The 21,008-nt window shown below is 42.2% G+C and overlaps 1 protein-coding gene across 2 annotated transcripts in view; it reads left to right on the forward strand.

Moving 5' to 3' along the window:
* STXBP5 (syntaxin binding protein 5) overlaps positions 1 to 21,008 on the forward strand; it is a 723,304-nt gene that overhangs the window by 147,937 nt on the left and 554,359 nt on the right. For both annotated transcript variants that reach the window (XM_073627823.1, XM_073627824.1), the window contains exon 3: positions 9,058 to 9,139. In XM_073627823.1, the coding sequence (XP_073483924.1) occupies positions 9,058 to 9,139 (82 nt within the window). The remainder of the gene's footprint in view (positions 1 to 9,057; positions 9,140 to 21,008) is intronic.

Raw genomic sequence — 21,008 nt, forward strand, 5'->3', positions numbered from 1 at the left:
AACCCACATTCTAAGGGATCGTGGGTTATCTTCTTCAGTAGTGACTAATTTGGTTAATGCTAGGAAGCCGGCCTCCAGAGTAATTTATTATAGAGTCTGGAAGGCACATGTTTTCTGGTGTGGATCCAGGGGGTGGCACCCCAGGAAGTATGTCATAGGTAGGATCCTTGAATTCCTGCAAATGGGATTAGAGATGAAGCTGGTTTTGAGTACTATCAAGGGCCAGGTCTTGGCCTTAGCAGTATTTTTTCAACGGCCTCTTGCTTCTCACTCTCTGGGGCGTAGTTTTATTCAGGGGGTAACAAGAATTAATCCCCCTGTCAGGGCACCTCTAAATCCTTGGGATTTGAATCTAGTCTTAGCTCTTACAAACTCAGCCTTTTGAACCTATACGGGAAATTCCCTTAGTTCTTTTGACAAGAAAAATAGTCTTTTTGGTCGCCATATCTTCTGCCAGAAGAGTATCGGAATTGGCGGCTCTGTCTTGTAAGGAGCCATATTTAGTCATGCATAAGGATAAGGTGGTATTGTGGCCTCATCCTGAATTTCTACCGAAAGTGGTGACAGGTTTTCATTTGAACCAGGATATTATTCTGCCTTCTTTCTTCCCAAAGCCTCGATCTAGGGAAGAGAAGGCACTACATTCCCTTGATGTAGTAAGAGCGGTTAAAATATATTTAAAGGCGACCGCTCAGGTTTGCAAAACAGATATTGTTTGTACTGCCAGAAGGTCCTAAAAGAGGACAAGCGGCATCGAAATCTACTATTTCCAAATGGATCCGTCAAGTGATTATTCAAGCTTATGGTCTAAAGAAGAAAATTCCTCCTTTTCATGTCAAAGTGCATTTCACCAGGACTGTTAGTGCCTCTTGGGCGGTGCATTGCAAGGCCGCAACCTGGTCTTCAGTCCATACATTTACCAGATTCTATCAAATAGATGTTAAAGGTCATGAGGATATTGCCTTTGGGCGTAGTGTACTGTAGGCTGCAGTATAAGTCCTCTAGCCTCTTAATGCCCTACCTTTTTTGTTGTGTCTCCCTCCCTTCAGTTGCCATTGCTATGTGACATCCCACATAGTAATTACTATGGCTCTGTGTCCCCTGATGTATGAAAAGAAAACCGGATTTTTAAAACAGCTTACCTGTAAAATCCTTTTCTTTGAGGTACATCAGGGGACACAGTGGTCCCTGCCTTCTTTGGTATACACGTGTATTGCTTGGCTACAAAACTGAATACTCCCAGTAGTGGGAGGGGTTATATAGGGAGTGCACTTCTTAATTTAGGGCGTGCCAGTGTCCATCACCTGAAGGTGGCCTATAACCCACATAGTATCTACTATGGCTCTGTGTCCCCTGATGTACCTCAAAGAAAAGGATTTTACAGGTAAGCTGTTTTAAAAATCCTGTTATTTTATTTATTTATTTTATTTCAGGTACTTATATAGCGCCGTCAATTTACGCAGCGCTTTACATATACATTGTACATTCACATCAGTCCCTACCCTCAAGGAGCTTACAATCTAAGGTCCCTAACTCACATTCATACATACTAGGGACAATTTAGACAGGATCCAATTAACCTACCAGCATGTCTTTGGAGTGTGGGAGGAAACCGGAGTACCCGGAGGAAACCCACGCAGGCACAGGGAGAACATGCAAACTCCAGGCAGGTAGTGTCGTGGTTGGGATTCGAACCAGTGACCCTTCTTACTGCTAGGCGAGAGTGCTACCCACTACACCACTGTGCCGCCCTGTTATCTACTTTTCAAAAAGAAAAGAATAAAAGCATACTCCTAAACGTGTGTGTGTGTGTGTGTGTGTGTGTGTGTGTGTGTAATATATAGTGAGCGAACAGAAGTCTAAATCAAATCAATATTTGGCGAAACTACCCTTTGGCTTCAAGTCGGCGTCACTAGTTCTAGGTGCACGTGCAGTTTTTGAAGCAACTCGGCAGGTAGGTTCTTCCATACATCTTGGAGAACCGTGTATATAGGCTGCTTCAAATCCTTCTGTCTTCATGTTATCCCAGGCAGACTCTGTTAAAATCAGGGCTCTGTGGGGGGCCAAACCTACACTTCCAAAACTCATTGTTCTTCATTACACTGAAGATGGTTCTTATTGACAGGGGCTGTATGTTTAAGGTCATCCTACTACAGAATCAATTTTGGGCCAATCACACACACCTCCCTGATGGCATGATGGATAAGTATCTGCCTGCATTTCTCAGCATTAAGTACATCATTGATCAGGCAACGTTAAGAGTCAGACGCAGTGATCGCCAAAGGAAACTTAATGCAGCAGATGAAAAACGTATCGTGTTTACTTTTGACACTGGAATATGTCCAGCAGTGCCATCAGTACATAACTGGTGGAAACCAGGACAACCCACCAGGTACACTTAGGTTGAAAAAAGGCGAGTCCATTCAGTTCAACCAAGGGGAATAAAAAAACAAAAAAAACATACAAGCCCATATACACAATCCTATACCCACAGTTGATCCAGAGGAAGGCTACAAACCCCAGCAAAGCATGATCCAACTTGCAGAGGCAATCAGATATTCACCCATCTACCGTCCACAGAAGTCTAGCAAGAAGTGGTCTTTATGGAGGAATTGCAGCCATAAAAGCCATACCACTGACGTGGAGGCAAGACTAAGCTACTCAACTATGCACAAAAACCTAAGAACTGGGGTGCAGAAAAATGGCAGCAGGTGCTCTGGACTGATGAGTCAAAATCTGAAATATATGCCGTAGTACAATGAGTGTCTGCAGGTAACCGTGAAGCATGGTGGAGGTTCCTTGCAAGTCTGGGGCTGCATTTCTACAATGGTGTCTTCAGTGCTCAGAAAATATAGGCAGATACTTGATAATCGTGTCCTACCATCAGGGGGGTGAGTGATTGGCCCCAAATGTATTCTGCAGGAGGGCAACGACTTAAAAAATAAAGCCATGTCATTAAGAACTATCTTCAGCCTAAAGAATGAGTGGTGGTTTGGCCCCAGAGAGCGCTGATCTCAGCATTGAGACTGACTGGGATCACTTGAAGAGACAGGATTTGAGGCAGCCTACAGTTACAGAAGATCTGTGGTTAGATCTCCAAGATGTTTGGGACATCTTTCCGAGTTCCTTCAAAACTGGTGTGCAAAAGTACCTAGAATAATTGATGCTGTTTGAAGGCAAAGGGTGGTCACAAAAAATATTGATATAAGTTTCTCTTCTGTAAATTTACTTTCAATTGTGTTAATTGATAAATAAACTATTAAAACTTCTGTTTATGAAGGCATTTGTTACCTTTTGTATAGTCTTTTGTTGGAAACAACCATTCATGCTCTAGATGGATCTAAACCATCCAGTCTGCAAGCTGCTCATTGGATGTTATAAAGTATGCCTGTACAAAACAATTAATCTTCCCTTGAAACGCATCCGGACAGAGCCTGTGCTGATGTCCTCCCGCTCCCAGCAGAACGGTGGCTGAGACTTTTTTGCTGTGTCCTTTTTCGTGTTCTAGTAATCTGGGTACCTTGCTTTTAATTGAGTAAAGTTATTAAGTGACATAACTCTATGAAGCATTTTTTTTTATCTTTTACCAGAATAACATACATTATATTACCAAAAGTAACTGGGATGTCTGTTCAGGCCACTCAATTTCCTCCACACCAAACTCGCTCATCCTTGTCTCATACATATTTTTATGGACCTTGCTTTGTGCACTGGTCCAAATCATTTTATGGAGGGAGGATTATAGTGTGGGTTTTTTTGCAGGGGTTAGCCCCCTAGTTCCAGTGAAGGGAACTCTGAAGGTGTCAGCATACCAAGACATTTTGGACAATTTAATGCTCCCAACTTTGTGGGAACAGTTTGGGGGATGGCCCTTCCTGTTCTAACATGACTGTGCACAAAGCAAGGTCCATAAAGACATAATTGAGTGAGTTTGGGGTGGAGGAACTTGACTGGCCTGCACAGAGTCCTGACATCAACCCGATAGAACACCTTTGGGATGAATTTGAGTGGAGACTGCGAGCCAAGCCTTCTCATCCAACATCAGTGCCTGACCTTTACAAATGCGCTTCTGGAAGAGAGGTCAAACATTCCCACAGACACACTCCTAAGCCTTGCGTACAGCCTTCCCAGAAGAGGTTAAGCTGTTTATCGCTGCAAGGTATGGGCCAACTTAATATTGAACCATGCAGACTTAGGCAGGCGTTCCAGTACTTTTGACAATATAGTGTATACTGAATGGAGGTGCATGTGCAGGCATTCAAGAGCACTTTATGATCTCCTATGATTTTGGGGTCTTCCTTTTTGGTAAGAGGCTGAGTATAGCACTTGTGTTGGATCTCGCGAGGGAATTCACAAAAGGTGTTAAGGGTAGTGGGATCATACATGTGTGGTGGATTTTTATGTATTGGGTGATATGATTTTTTTTTCACGTTGATTTACTGATGCAAAGGTACAGCGCAAAAGTTTTTTTGTATCTTTTATTTATTTATTTTTTGTTTTGAAAGGCACAGCGCAACAGTTATTTGATTTTATTGCATATTTGTAACTGGTGTTTGAGTGCTGCTGTATATATAATTTCCACACGGAACAGTTTTTTTTTTTTTTTTTTCTTGTTTCAGTACATTTCAGGTATTCATCTTCTTTCCTTCTTCCATCTTCTTTGCTTCCTTCTTTCTTCTTCTTTCTTCTGTCTTTCTGTCTTTTTCTTTCTTTCTTCCCCATGTCCCCTGCTGGAGAAATTGCCACTTGCTATAGTCTAGTTGTCCCTTGGGGCCCATTTATCTACTGCATGTTTTTTCCTTGCATGCATTTGATGTGCATTTTACATGCAGTTGATGCGCATTAAGGGCCCCTTCACACTGAACGCAGTTGAATGCATTTTGAACTGCGCTCCAACTGCATAGACAGCCCAAAATCAAAGTATTATGGGCATAGTTCATATCATTGCAGTCCAGTAAAAATAAAATGGCGCATGCTGCATTTTTCCGCACCGCAAATACAGGAAATAGGCTTTAAACCAAGCCCATAAAACTTCTAGAAAATGCACTGTAAACTTAGTGCAAAACGCATTCTAACACACTTCAAATTCATGTGAAAATGCAGTCAAACGCACAGTTCTGTGCAGTTTCTGGTGTGAATGGGCCCTTACATGCAGCCGGCGCGTGTTTTTCTATTTGCATTTGTCGTGAGATGATGTCCGTCCTTTCTTTGGCTTCTATGTGTGCACTGTGTCTGCGTGTATTTTGGCGATGCGGAAAAATACATCATGTTTCTTCTTGCTGTGTTTTTTTTTTTTTTTTTCTTTTTTTAACTGCACTTCAATAATGTGAACTATGCCCATAGGATTACCTTGAATTTGGATTGTTTATATTGTTTATATAGTTGGACTGCAGTCCAAAATGCATCCCACTGCATTAGGTGTGACTGGGTCAATCTTCCAGCAGGGACATTGGTTAGTGTCAGTTGTCCTAAGAGTTTTTTTATGTTTTTGAGACAAAGTAAAGGAAAATCTAACACGGCACAGATGTCAAAAGCTGAGACTGGAATTAACCCTTCACAACTTGAAAGTCTTCTATATTAAAATTTTATTTTTTGTAGCTCCTTATTTGTGTTTGGCTGTCTCTTGTGAATTGTAACTCTGTAAATTCACTATGATGGTCTGGCAAATACATTCCATTGCAATTATGGAGATCCACAACTATAGATTTAAAAATTGCATGCATATTATTAGATTATTATATATATATATATATATATATATATATATATATATATATATATATATATATATATATATATATATATATATATATATATTACACACACGTTTAAGGGATGAGCTGCTAAGCCGGCTATTAGAAGAAATGCTCATTACATAATTAATTAATTTAGAACTATAGAAGGTAGCTTTGGAATGCATAATTACATTTCCAAATGGCAGATTTACCAGAAAGAAGATGGATGGTAACTGGAAGGGTTAAATGTTGGGGATGCCTGTTTTGGAGCTGTTTTTCCTCTAAACTCAAGTAGTGTGTGCTGGCTGCAGTATCTTGACCTTGAAGTAGTCCTTTAGGCAGTGGAGCATACCCTGGAAAAGATGAGAATAAGACTTGTCATCAGACACAGCCTAAGTATTGGATCACACACTTTTTTTTTTTTTTTTTTTAGTACTACTTGAAGAAAACAATTGGTTTTAAATGTTTTTTTATGTCCTTCCTTTTAAAACACAAGTCACATTGGATACCTGTAATGTTTTGCATATTTTACAGTACAACATTTTTTAAGTATTGCATTAAAATAATGCACCCAACGAATAATCCAAAGAATTCTTAGGAACTAAAAATATGTCTTATTGCTTAGTTTAGAGGGTATTTTATTTTGACATAAACCTTTTAAGTTTAAAGGAACTTACCCTGCAAATTGTTTTTGCATGATGATATTATACACAATCATTGCAGTGTCCTTTGGATAAATGTTTGTCTGGAAACATGGTAAAAGTTCTGGTCTGCTCATAAAAATGATAACCCAGCACTTTTCAAGATAATGTTATATTTTAATCGTACAAGCAAAGTATTCAAATACCTGGATTATATACTCATACCTTTTGGGTGATTGGACACTGGCAAAGCTGTCGCATATGCTCTGCAAGTTCTCTTTTGCTAGTGTCTTAAGGTGATGGACCTTTTCTCTTTCACTGAGAAATCCCTCCTTAGCTAAAACACTTTCTTCAATTTCTTCTACCTCACTGCCTACAAGTGCTGCAAGTTGAAGCAGTGCATCTATATCATTGCAAACGCCATAAACCTTGGGGCCATACCTAGACACTACTCAGTGGGGACAGCCTGTCATGTTGCTTCAGGCAGTGGATCTGGCATAAGCGCTCACTTTGGCACTTAGTGCAATGTTAGCCAGCCACAGGGTGCTATACAGGTCCAGGGCAATGGTCCATCCCTGTGGAACCCAGCCCATGAAGACCCCTTTAGGGGTATTCCCTCTGGTAAGCAAAGCCTGGATGTTGTATACAATCCAGCATTGGGTACTGGTAAGATGAGTCTGCCTGTATGCTTCTAACATTACTGTAAAAGACTGAAACAGTCCAGGCCTGATGGTCCAGGAAGCATGGTCACCTGTCAAAGCAGAGCTCCTCCAACATCCTGGAGCACAACAGTTTAGCTCTGCAACATTGGACTGCCCCCCCCCCCCCCCCCCCAATTCTGTGAGGAAACCCATACATACTTCTAGCTGACAATTCCTTGCCTTTTTTCAACAGGCAAGATCTATCTCAAGACCCTATTTTTTTTCATCCTGCTTCAGTCCCTGCTCCAGATCCTGAAAGACTTTTTATCCTACATTGCTAAAAGCGCCACTTCCATAAATTCTACTATCCTACCTGGAAAGCTTCCTTTGCCTGGTGTGGATACAGGCACGTCACTCTAAAAGATTACTCTGCTTCCCATTCTGGACTTCCTACAATCATGTCTTGAACAGAACATGGCCCTAAGCACTTTAAAATAGAATGGACAAGGTCAAGACCTATCGTGTGTGTGTTTTTTTTTTTTTTTTTTAAGACCTCCTGGCTCTGCACTTCCTTCAAGTTACTTCCTTTTGGTTCTCTGCCTTGCAGAAACCACCCTTTGAGCCCATCAGGGATATTCTGTTTAGATGACCTCTCCTGCCAAGTGAACTTTTTGGCTTCTATCCTGTCTGTCAGACATATCCTGAGTTGGTGGCCCTATCTATTGCGCTGTTCCTCATACTTCACGAAGACAAGGTTGTCATATGCACTAGACCATTCCTTCTTCCCAAGGTGCAATGTCTTCCACCTCATCGGGGATAGTCCCATCCTCTCCATCTAAAGGAATGCCATTAGTGTCTACCTCAGCTGGAGCTTTGATCAGACAGGTGCATTCCCTGTTGTCCAGTCCTCTGTACCTAGTAAGGGACACCCTGCTTCCAAGTCCAATATTATGAATTGGATAAATCTAATTGAGCTTACTGTCTCAAGGTCCTCTGTTCATACTTTGATAGTTCTACCAGATTGATATCCAAGCTTCTGCAGATGCTGCTTTCAACTTCAAGGCTTAAGAAGTTGGGCCTGGTGGCAGTTCTGTTACCTAGTAGTTGCCCACCCTTCTCATTCATTGCTTGGGGATGTCCCCGGTTCTATAAATACTTGCAAGTATCCTGTACTGTATGATTAAGATGAAGGGAATTTTGACTTGTGGCCTGTGAATTCCATACCTAGGAGTACAGCACACAGGCCAACCCTCCCTTCCGTTCCTGGTTACTCTGCATTGCCTGCTACAAAAATGAGAACTCATGGAGTTGGGTAGGGTTATAGGGTAGGGCACCCAGGGGGTGCCAGTGTTGCCAGTGTCCAGTCACCTGAAGGTACAAACCTATAACCCAAGGTGTATTAATACTTTGCCTGTACTGTACTCCAAACTATTGATTTTAGTAAAGCGTAACTTTTTCCTAAGCTGCTTCAACTCCCTAGCTTTTTAAGTTAAGATGAAGTAGATGGTACAGCACATAAGTACAATTTACACCATTTTAATTGTTAATTTAGTCCCATTTGGTTTGTGATTCAAACGGTTTATCTGTATTAAAACATTGACAAAATAACTGATATCCACCTGGACTCCCAAGACCCTTGGGAACTAAGGTAACAGCATTGTTTTACTGAGAAAGAAATCAATGTATACATGCGTAGTATAGCTTGGTATGGGGTATAAGTGGAATTTTATAGTCCAGCAGGCAGGACTGAAAATGCTGCATGAGATTATTGTGCAGAAACAGCATTTGTCAATTCAAACAAACTGAATTTCTTGTAGATTAAGTTATTTTGTCGCAGTGTGAAGATTTTTTTTTTTTCCTTATGAATGCTTTATATGAATGAACAAATTGTGTCTGTCTTTTAGCGAAGCATAACCATGAATACGTTTCTAACTCTCAACTTTCCAGATTTCCATCCCTTATGTTCTTGCAGTTGTCATATATGCATTGCAATTATTTTATTTTAAATAAAACCGTATTTCCTTAACATAATAATGTCAGGTTTGGGCGGCCAGGAGTTGAGTGTTATTGCCAGCATGACAGTGGTTGTACAGTAATCCAGCTTCAGTTTCTGATTAATGAGGTTAGTGCAATCACTTTAATCTTTCCTCTGACATCACTGATTTACACATCACCTCTTGTCCTCTCCCTGCCTTTTCTGTTTCATTTGAAGGGCCTTGATGGTACATTTTACACTGATGTGCATTGTCTCTTTACTCCTTTATATGTGTGTTTTGTTTATAATTGATAAACTAGTATCCTAATCCTACACTAAAGAACAAAGGCTTGAAATTCATAGACCCTGGGTTATAGGCTGGTACCTTTAAAGCGGAGTTCCACCCACAAAACTTTACATTAACTGGAAAAAAACATTTTGGAAATTTTTTTTTTTTACATGTTCAGGGCTGTTGCTAATGGGGTCTCTTGTAATCTGCTCCCTTCCTCTCCACGGCGCATGATGTCCCTTTCCTTGGCGCCTGTGTTCGCTTGTGCTCAAGGGAGATGTGTGTCATCATTTCCCAGGAGTCACTGGCCAGCGCTGAGGGCTAGAATCCCAATATTTAATTGGCTTATGGTTGCCATCACAATGAGGAGGGCACTTCCGCCACCCGTTGTAATGACAAACCTGAGAAGCTTCCTGCGCTGCTAAATGAGCTTAATGCGCGAGAACGGGCGGAGCATGCTGGTTATTCAGCAGCACCAAAACCCGGAAGTTTATGCTTGTGGGCTTTGTATGCCCACAAGCAAGATGATTTTTACTTTTCCAATATCACTTACCTAGGTGGATGCAGCATCGGACTGGTGCCTCTGCACTGAGAACTGAGCGATCGAACACCGCTGAGGGCTTGGTTCTCTCAGCTCCCCAAGCAGAGAGCTGCTAACTGTCAATCAGCAGCTCTCTGCTCTGCCCCCCATGCTCACTGGAGTGCTGAGCCGTGGAGGGGCGGGGAGCGGCCGTCTCAGGCCCTCAGCAGCTCGCCTCTAACAATGTCCCACTCCATGGGATCTTAGTGTTCTAAGGTGATGGACCGCTTTACCTTTTATAAATTGCTTCACTAATTTATTTTACTTCAGATTCTTCAATCCGTTTTAATCCACTCACTATCTTCTGATTCAACAACGGATGCAGTGCATCTGAAATAGTGCAACCTTGGTAGAAACTTGGGATCTGTACCCAGTCACTGGGTTAAATTGGCACTTTGTGTAACGCGTGTTGTTAACCACAGAATGCTATACAGGACTAGGGCTGTGGTCCATCCCTATAGAGCCCAAATCCTGGGGAACCCCTAACGATGTATGCCCACCATGATGGACGAAGCTTAAACCCTGATTATGGACCAGTGACAGACTGGTAAGACCATACCCTGTACTGGATCAATATTCTAGCCTCGCTGTTTTTCTGAACGGCATTTTTTTCTACAGTTAAAGGAAACTAAATTGTTTAAAAAAAATATATTTACTTATGTAGTGTTTAAAATTTTCAAAATTGTCAGGCTGCATTCACACCTGAGCGTTTTCAGCTCATAAAACACCCAACAAGCGAAATTCCATTCATTTCAATGGCACCTGTTTACATCTGAGTGTTTTATCACCTGAAGGAAAATGCCTGAAAAATGCTTTAAGCTCAAAGAACATGAGCTTCTTTGAGGCAGATTACAGGTGTTTTTCTGCTTTTTACATTGGTGACCTGTACAAAATCGAGGGAAATATGCATGACTTTGCGACACTCTGGTATAGAATGCAGCCTAAAAATCCAACATTTGGAGCATAGTCTCTGGTTGGATGACTAGGTATTGCATCATACCAGAGGTTGCATGTTTACCACCATTTCCTAGAACCCTGTTATAAGGTACTGGGGCACTCTTGCCACAAGAGCAGTCTACACCTGGGTTTTCCCTACCACCCTTTTCCATGAGTACCCCGATAGGGGAATGCTCACAGATGTCAGAAATCAGGTGCAAGGGGAAAAAAAAAAGCAAAAGTTCAGGTAAACATTTGCTGTCGAAAGCTTGCAAACCTCTCAAAGCTGCTTGCAAATGTCGCACACACACATGCCATTTGAAGGAACAAGTAGGTTTGGTGAGGCACTTGAAAATTCATTGATGGTCTTGTGGGACGAAAAGGAAAAAAAAGTGCCCCATCATTCCCCTCAGGCTTTATCTTCAAAGCCTAAACTCCATCCTTTTTCAACACAAATCTTGGAACATAAATCCTAAATCACCCCTAAAACGCCTAAGAGTAGGATACGTATGTTTGCTTTTTCCCTGGGTCTCAGAACTGCGAGTGTTATTCAGTGGTTTTAAAGTCACACAAAATGGAGTTAAACTTTACCCCCTCATGGTTTCTTCTCTCAAACATCCAAAATCTTCTCAAGGGCAGTGAGATCTGCAGACCTCTCTGAACAATCTCTTGTTCCAGGTAGTAGTCCTTCTATTTGCTATGGGGGACAGGGTCAAAGGACTCTGTTTTAGATCTGCTCACAGTGCCAAGACTCAATGGGAGGTATTCGTCCCCTCCCGGATTTCAAATCCTGGAATTAAAATCCCTAAACCAGTATCTTCTCATTCCAAGGTTTTGAATAAAACCTGCAAGGTCCGTTATGGCCTCTTATAAACAAGGAGACATCCAAGATGCTTATTAAACATATTTCAATTTAACCACCTCATTAGCATTTCACCTTAATTTGTCACATTGCCATTTGGCTTGTCCTCTAGACACATTATTTACAAAGGTACTTGTAACTCTTCCTGCCCTCTTGGACACTCAGGGTATTCAGATAAAACAGTACTTAAAGGTCCACATTCTGAAGAGCTCCGCTCCCTTTCAGCTCTCTGCAAATGTCTGAAGGACTATTCAGATGCCTTAGGCCTTTGGATGGGTAATCCACTTTCAAAAATCTGCTCTTCAAACTTCCCTTCACCTAGAATGCTTAGGCCTTATTCTGGACAAAGACCAGGCCAAAGACAAATCCAGAAAACACAATTTTAAGATCTCCAGCTCCAGATCTTAAGACCATCATCACCTCCCTTGGTGAGAGTCTGAGTTTCTGGACCTCATGTACCTCATTTTCGGCCATACCCTACACTCCGTTCCTTTGATGGCCTCTCCATCGCAACATCTTGTCCTGGAACAAAGCATGCTCCTTTTGCCGACCTCACAATGCACCTCTCCAGCTAAGCAAGATACTCCCTAGCTTGGTAGATTCCCAATCCAGCCTTGACAGTGGAGTTTCTACCACACTCATGAAGGGTGAAAACAGATGCTAGCCTCAAGCTGGGGAGGAGTGTTCCAATCCCTTAGTTCAGGAAAAATGGTTACCCAAGAACGTTAAGCTCCCTATCCGAATCCTGGAGCTCTGAGTGATAAAACTAGCTCTAAATCACTCGACACCCCCCCCCCCCCCCCCCCGCTTTCCTCAGGATCACCTGATCAGGCTAGAGTCAGACAGTGATTGATGAGCTAGGCTTTTGCCTAGATCACCCACCAAAGAGGCAGCAGGAGTCATGCAGTTTTAATGGAAGTAAATCTCTGATAAATTCTGTCCATCCCTCTTTCCTGTTCACATCCCAGGAGTGAATGAGTGGTAGGTGGATTACTTTGGCTGTTGCCTCCTGGACCAAGGGGAGTGGGCCCTTTATCCTGACATCTTCAGGCTCCTATGTCAGATGTGGACCTCCAGGTACAAGACATTACCCCTGTTTGTAGCTCGGACTAAGGATCCTTTAGCACTCCTCCTGATCTGATTTCCTTGGACCACATTCCAGTTCATTTATTTCAGTATGTATTCCGCTTTTCAAAATAAAGCATGGCAAAAAAAACTGTGATTTCTGTTGCACTAAACTGACCCAGGAGAACCTAGTAACCAGACCTTATTAAACCTCAAGATGACCTCTTGCCTCTTAAGACAGGCAATACCTATCTGGGGGGCTGTGGCTCCTGTTCCAACCTGCTTCAGAGGGGTCTCTGATTTTGTCATCCGCACATTACATAAAGCTAGAAAAGCCACTTCGAGAAAAATGTAGTATCATACCTGGAAATCCAAAACCTCTGGCTTCATTATTTTACAAGTAAAAACTTTTTTCAAGGGATTTCTCAGATTAGATGACTTGCATCATTCTGTGCTTCTTGGGATCTTCATTTTGGTTCTCCCTGCCCTGCAGAAACTACCCTTTGACCCAATCAATGAACTCTTTGGATTATCTTTCCTGCATAGTGAGTTTTTTAGTGGCTTTGACATCTGTCAGACGTGTCTCTGAACTATTGCCTCTCTCTTGTAAGGAGCCATTCCTGATGCCACACAAAAACAGCATGGTCTTGCTCCCCAAGACAATCTTTTCTGCCTAAAGTTGTATCTAATGTCCATGTTGATGACAGCCCTTCTGTCTTAGTGCCCTGGTCCTATGTACCCCTAAGATTGCTTATATTGGCCTGGACATTGTCAGAATTATCACTTCTGAGACAGATTCTTTGTCTTGTCATTGCCTCACAAAGGACATCATGTTTCAAAATCTACTATTGCCATGTCTATAAGACAACACATCTCAAGAGCTTACACTCTGAGAACCACCTCCAGCACTCATACGTGCTCACTCCACCAGATCAGTGGGTCTTTCCTGGGCATTCCAGCATCAAGCCTGTGTTGTCCAGATGTGCAAGGTTGCCACTTGGTTCATACCTTCTCCAAATTCTGTTAGGGGGTTGTCCATGCGTTTGCAACCTTCGGCCACAAGGTTCTTGCAGCAGCACTTGGAGTTTGGTCTGTTGGCCTTTATTGTTGTGCCTGTTGGCAAAGTTATGTTTGGCTTGTTGCCCACCCTTCTTCTTTGGTGTCAGTCTACGGATACCAAGCCTGTGTCCCGTACTTTATGCTATAAGAAGAGATTATTTGATTTGCTTACACATCTAGGAGTACAGTACATGACACTGGCCACCATCCCATTGTGCCAGTGTTACTCTGCTTTGCTTACCAAGAAAAACCTGAGCTGTTGCTGAGTGGGGTAGGGTGTTAAGAAAAAGAAAATTGCATTGTCTAATCTATGGCCAGCTTAACGGTGTGCTTTTGACATTAGTTTCCCTGCTGTCCGAGTGCAGTAAACACTGCTGGCAGTTATAGCTGCCGGCAGTGATTTGTAACAGACAGTCTGGTTGTACTGATCGCTAGATCGGCTTCAGTACAACCAGCCTGCCCATAGATGGATCGAAAAAAAATTGTTCTATGGTCTGCTTTAGGGGTATGCTAGACTGGGTAAGGGGGTGGAGGGGGTTTGAGTCCAGCAAAGCTTTGCCAGTGTCCATTCACCTGAAAATACTAGCTTATAACCCAGGGGTCTATGAATATCCTAGCTTGTGTCCTCACCTGTAAACACCATATTTTGGAATACAGCAAAGTCCAAATTCATTTTTAACCTTACCATTTCTTTTCGAAGTGGTAGTAAACTCTGGTCGCTTTTACCTACAGGTAAGCTTTTATAATAAATCTTACCTGTAGGTACAATGAATATTTCCTAAACCTGCACCATTGTGTGCTGCATGCTTGCTTGCTTACTTACAATTAGCTTGCAGCAGGGCTAGAACTTTTTCTTATTAATTTAAGACTTAACTACCGCTTAACCACTTTGCTAATGGGAACATTTTTTTCATTTTTTTGCTCAATCTGCTATTTTTGCTAGAAATTGTTAAACCCGCCAAAATCTATAATTTCTGAAGGCAGAAAATAAAATGGTGGCTGCACTTTGTTGCATAACATTTGTACAGTCCTTTTTATCAAACTTATTTACAGGAAAATACACTAAAAAGGTTTGGTGCAAACACAATCTAATTAACTAATTTATTGGTAAAATCTAAGAGACGGGGTTGCATCGTGTAAATGGATACCATATATGTCAAGTCATAAAAACTGCACAAGAAAATACGGTACCCAAAATTCTCCATGGTGGCGCTTTTTAAAAGCCCTTACAGGTCATTAGTTTAGAGCTAATCCTAAACTGTGGCCCTAAAATTATTTCTTACTCTGACGTTCGCAACAATATCATTTGTGGTGCAGTTGATAGACCTACAGGTGCACCCTACGCTGCGTTTTTATATGAAGGGGCATGTGCAGGGGTGATGGGGGTGCTTTTAGTGTGTGTGTGTGGAAAAAAAAAAAAAAAACGGGGGCTAATATCTGATAGCTTGGCAGAAGAAAGGTATTCTTTACAGAGACATTTGGGGGCAATTTGGACCCCCAGTGTCTCCCCTGCTGTCCAGTACAGCTATATAAATGTATTTGAATAGCTGCACCCTTAGCTACACTAGAGTTGACCAATTACTTTTAGTAGAAGCCCTTCGCTAGCTCTTAAAGCCAGTACCAAGCTCGCAGAAGCAGATGCTATGAGCTTGTTTTAACTACCTGTCTAGCAAGGTACTTTTATAAAGCAGCACATAGACAAGTGGTTAAAGAAGCCTGTACCATAAACCTTAGGTCCCTACGCTTCGCATAGGAGGAACGCACATTTCCACTCACAATATTCATGATTTACATGCCATTCTGCAGCAAAATCGCACCACATATACAGTATCTCACAAGTGAGTACACCCCTCACGTTTTTGTAAATAGTTTATTATATCTTTTAATGTGACAACACTGAAGAAATGACGCTTTGCTACAATGTAAAGTAGTGAGTGTACAGCTTGTATAACAGTGTCAATTTGCTGTCCCATAAAAATAACTCAACACACAGCCATTAATGTCTAAACTGCTGGCAACAAAAACGAGTACATCCCTGATTGAAAATGTCCAAATTGGGCCCAACTAGCCATTTTCCCTCCCTGGTGTCATGCGACTCATTAGTGTTACAAGGTCTCAGGTGTGAATGGGGAGCAGGTGTGTTAAATTTGGTATCACTCTCACGCTTTCATACTGGTCACCGGTAATTCAACATGGCACCTCATGGCAAAGAACTCAGAGGATCTGAAAAATAGAATTGTTGCTCTACATAAAGATGGCCTAAGTCGGTGATGGCAAACCTTGGCACCCCAGATGTTTTGGAACTACATTTCCCATGATGCTCAGCTACATTGCAGAGTGCATGAGCATCATGGGAAATGTAGTTCCAAAACATCTGGGGTGCCAAGGTTCGCCATCACTGGCCTAGGTTATAAGAAGATTGCCAAGACCCTGAAACTGAGCTGCAGCACGGTGGCCAAGACCATATAGCGGTTTACCAGGACAGGTTCCACTCAGAACAGGCCTCGCCATGGTCGACCAAAGAAGTTGAGTGCACGTGCTCAGCGTCATATCCAGAGGTTGTCTTTGGGAAATTGGCATATGAGTGCTGCCAGCATTGCTGCAGAGGTTGAAGGGGTGGGGGGTCAGCCTGTCAGTGCTCAGACCATATGCCACACACTACATTAAATTGGTCTGCATGGCTGTCATCCCAGAAGGAAGCCTCTTCTAATGATGATGCACAAGAAAGCCTGCAAACAGTTTGCTGAAGACAAGCGGACTAAGGGCATGGATTACTGGAACCACGTTCTGTGGTCTGAGACCAAGATGAACTTATTTGGTTCAGATGGTGTCAAGCGTGTATGGCGGCAACCAGGTGAGGTGTACAAAGACAAGTGTGTCTTGCCTACAGTCAAACATGGTGGTGGAAGTGTCATGGTCTGGGGCTGCATGAATGCTGCCGGCACTGGGGAGCTACAGTTCATTGAGGGAACCATGAATGCCAACATGTACTGAGACATAATGAAGCAGAGCATGATCCCCTCCCTTTTGAGACTGAGCCGCAGGGCAGTATTCCAACATAACGACCCCAAACACACCTCCAAGACGACCACTGCCTTGCTAAAGAAGCTAAGGGTAAAGGTGATGGACTGGCCAAGCATGTCTCCAGACCTTAACCCTATTGAGCATCTGTGGGGCATCCTCAAATGGACGGTGAAGGAGCACAAGGTCTCTAACATCCACCAGCTCTGTGATGTCATAGAGGAGTGGAAGAGGACTCCAGTGGCAACCTGTGAAGATTAGGTGAACTCCATGCCCAAGAGGGTTAAGGCAGTGCTGGAAAATAATGTTGGCCAAACAAAATATTGATACTTTGGGCCCAATTTGGACCTTTTCACTTACTCACTTTTGTTGCCAGAGGTTTAGACATTAATGGCTGTGTGTTAAGTTATTTTGAAGGGACAGCAGATTTACACCGTTATACAAGCTGTACGCTCACTACTTTACATTTTAGCAAAAGTATCATTTCTTCAGTGTTGTCACATGAAAAGATATAATAAAATATTTTCAAAAATGTGAGAAGTGTACTCACTTTTGTGAGATACTGTTGGGTGCTAATAAAAGTTAATGGAACTGCAAGTGTTGCGTTTTTTGTCGCAATTCCATAATTGTGGGCAGATTTGCTCAATTCTGACCCATTATTTCAATATGCTTAGGTGCAAAGGTAATTTATCAGTTTTGTATTTTGAAAACACCGGGAAAAACACCATCTTTGCAATTGAAATTCCAGTTTTGCTCACCTGCCATTGAAAAGGATCCATTATTGTTTGGATTCTTTTTTTTTTTTTTTTTTTTTATGTGGAGAATATTACAAATATGGGAAAAATCCAAAGATGTCAATGGAGAAAATTGGCAACAAGGTGGATTGTGACATGGGAACGGCTATATAAAAACAAAGATGGGGCCATCTAGTTCCATCCAGTTTTATTGCAAATGTTTGGGTATCCTAGTCGAATTATGTTTGTCCCGATGAATCAACATGGGTACAATAAGCCTACCCATGAATCAAATCTCGGCCGGTCCCTGCTGTACCAGTCAAATTTCGATCCATGTATGGACTGGCTTTAGTTGTGAAGGGGTTAATGTCTGTATGCAATACTGTACAATTAAATGAAAAAAATTTAAAAAACTTGGTTTTGAAAACAAGTTAAAACAGAGCTCCAGACATGATTGTTTTTCAGCACAACCACTCTAATAACTTGTTCAGATTTAGGTTCCTCTGTCACCTGTCTGATTACTGGATAGTGCATCACAGTAAGATAATGCTGACATCTGTTAAATTACAGGCTGGGGGGAGAGAGATCAGCCCTACAGTAAGCTACAAAAACTGAACCAGTAACTGAAGTATCGGCAGACTGGCTGATCTGGATTCCAAATCTTTTGGCACATAAAACCGCTCCCATATATTTGTAGTTCCATTCACCTGAAATTCTGCTTTTAGGTTTTTGAATGGCCATCAGACTTGAACTGTGTTGAAAATCTGTTGGGAGGTAAAGCTTAAGGGGACAGGGCAGCTAAGACAACCGTTAAGAAAAGCATTCTGCGAGTGAGGGTTGGAAAGCACAGTTTGGCACCATATAGACCAGTGGTTCTCAACCTGGGGGTCAGGACCCCTCGGGGGTGGAATGACTATTTGCCAGGGGTCACTGAATCCTGGGTTTTCGTGAAGCCCACACCGCTGTCCCAGCATTTTCGCGGCCGCCCAGCAGGGCTGTTCCTGGAGCCCTCAGCCGCCCAATCAGCCTTTTCACAGCCGCCCATTCAGTTCACGGCATGGGTGGGGGGGGGCAGAGACTAGAGGTCAGCTGACTGGTGAGGAATGTGAAGTGGGAGGGGCTGGAGGATACCCTATCTCCTGATTTTGGCATAAGTGTCACTGCTGCGAGACACCACAGAGCTGGAGACACTGTGAGGAACACTACCTGTGATTAGAGTTGCCATTAAAAGTCCCCACTATAGTTCTCAGCACTGCCACTCATTCCCCCCCCCCCCACCAAGGAGTAAGAGAAGGAATAAAAATAGAGAATACATGGAAGGGAGAAAAAGAGGGGGAGGAACAAATGAAAAGGGGGGAGAAAGTATAAGAGAACAAGAAAGACAGCTAGAGAGAGGGATGAGGAAAAAACAAGAAATTAGGATACAGAGAGATAAAAGGGTGTAAAGTTGGGGGTTATTTTAGCTTAAGGGTAGAGCTACCGGTGAGCTGAGTCCACACCGTTTAAGGGCTTGTTGGTCCACGTTTATTAAAGGAAAAAGGAAACAAGTCCAATAACAGAGTTGCCCACACAGGGGTTTCAGCTTTCCATAGCAACAATGTAAGTTACAAATGGAAAATCCCGAGCCACCTGGCTCTTTAGCAGCACTGCTGCTCAGGCTTTATTCTTCAGCCCTCTTGGCCATATAACAGAGCTCCAGCACAAACACTGTACCTCCTTTTTTTTTTTTTTTTTTTTTTTTTTTTACAGCTTTTTGTGCTGCTCAGCCCACAGGCTCGGGCCTTCTGTGAAGTGAAAAGCCAGTTTTCTCCAAAGCAAAGAAATACACTGGAGCCCCCCAACCTGCCTGGTTGAGAGTCCTGCGTCCATACACTGGTGGGGTACCACACTACCACAAGGGAAATAAAGGAACAGAGTGGTACATCCTAAAATGTACCATAAGGGGTTTTAACACTGTACGAGTGGAAGGGACTCGGGGAGCACTAAATGTCAGTGGGTTAGGGGCGCAAATTACTTGTCTTGCCTTGGATGCAGACAACCCATGCTACGAAAATCATTTTATTGGGGGTCCCCACAACTTGGGAAATTTTATCAAGGGGTCACGGCACCAGAGAACCACTGATATAGATCAATGGTTTGAGGCTGAAAAAATAAACTAGTGTAAAATACAGATGTTTCTCAACACCCGTGGAGCCACCATTGTGACCAGTGTAGAGGTAGGTCTTGGATATTGAAAAAAAGTGGAAAGAAATAAAACTAGGCTCACTTATCTCCTTCCAACCCAGCGCAATGAGTTTTCAAACAGATTAACACCTGTTGGCACTGTGATTAGTCACAATATAAGAGAAATATATAATCTGGCTACCACTTAAACTAAAAGGTAAATGAATATGAGATACAACAGTCTGTCACATTAAACAAACAAATGTGAAAAGACACATAATATCAAAGCGGCGCTCCTGTCAAATTGCTGAGAATTGACACGATTGCATAGAAGGTAAATACACATATAATCGCTAAACAGTAAATCGCAGATCTGACAAGTGGATAAACGTGAAGGTAAAGTTCGTGGCTAGCTTCATAAGTGAACAAAGATTTGAGTTTCTCGGATAGTGCACCAATCACCGTATTCAAACTCGTGCTCCACACGCCCCTCTGGGGTTCAAACTCACCACAAAGTTGCAGATAATAAGCTGGAAATCCACATCATCAGCGTATATAAGGAAAAAAGATAGGCTCCACATAGAGTAGTACTATTTTCCAAAGGTTTTATTAAAGATGTGTGTTGTCCAAGTTGTATAAAAAAAGCCTTGCTGTTTCACATAACTGCCGTCAATATCCTCTCATCCAGTGACTTGATGTCAAGTTTCAAAGCTGACAGTGTTTAGCCAAAGGAACGGAAATGCCCAAAAGCCGTGTGGGAGACACTGTGAACCAGTGAACCGCTCAGTGCAAATCCTTCCCAAAGTCTATGCTGGATATTAAAGCGCAGTATATGTAGGTCTATTCAATACGCCATGAGATCATTCCCTGATCAATTTCGTCTTTCTGACTTTATCAAAGGGGTTGGACCTCATGGCATGGCGTGTCAGAATAAATAGTGCTGTGTGAAGGCAATTGGTGTTAACTCCTTGTGTCCCTCTCAGTTGCCATGTTAAACAGGTGCACGCCACAACCTGAGAGTTCCAAAGGAAACAAGGAGGTCAAATAGATTACTAAATTGGACTGACATTAAGTCAGAGGATCGCAAAATCTTCAAAAATCATGTACATCATTATTGATAACACCTCTCTCACACAACACTCTATACACATAAAGCAAATTCATTAAAATGCATTAAAATAGATGGTGCGCTTTACTCTTAATATTCCTAGACTAAAATATAGTATATATTCACTAGGATCATACACAGTAAAACTTATATCAAAAATAGAAAATAAAAAATATAAAACCTCTCTTGTTTCTGAAAA

This window comes from Aquarana catesbeiana, linkage group LG04, assembly GCF_042186555.1.
Source record: "Aquarana catesbeiana isolate 2022-GZ linkage group LG04, ASM4218655v1, whole genome shotgun sequence".
Lineage (NCBI taxonomy): Eukaryota > Metazoa > Chordata > Amphibia > Anura > Ranidae > Aquarana > Aquarana catesbeiana.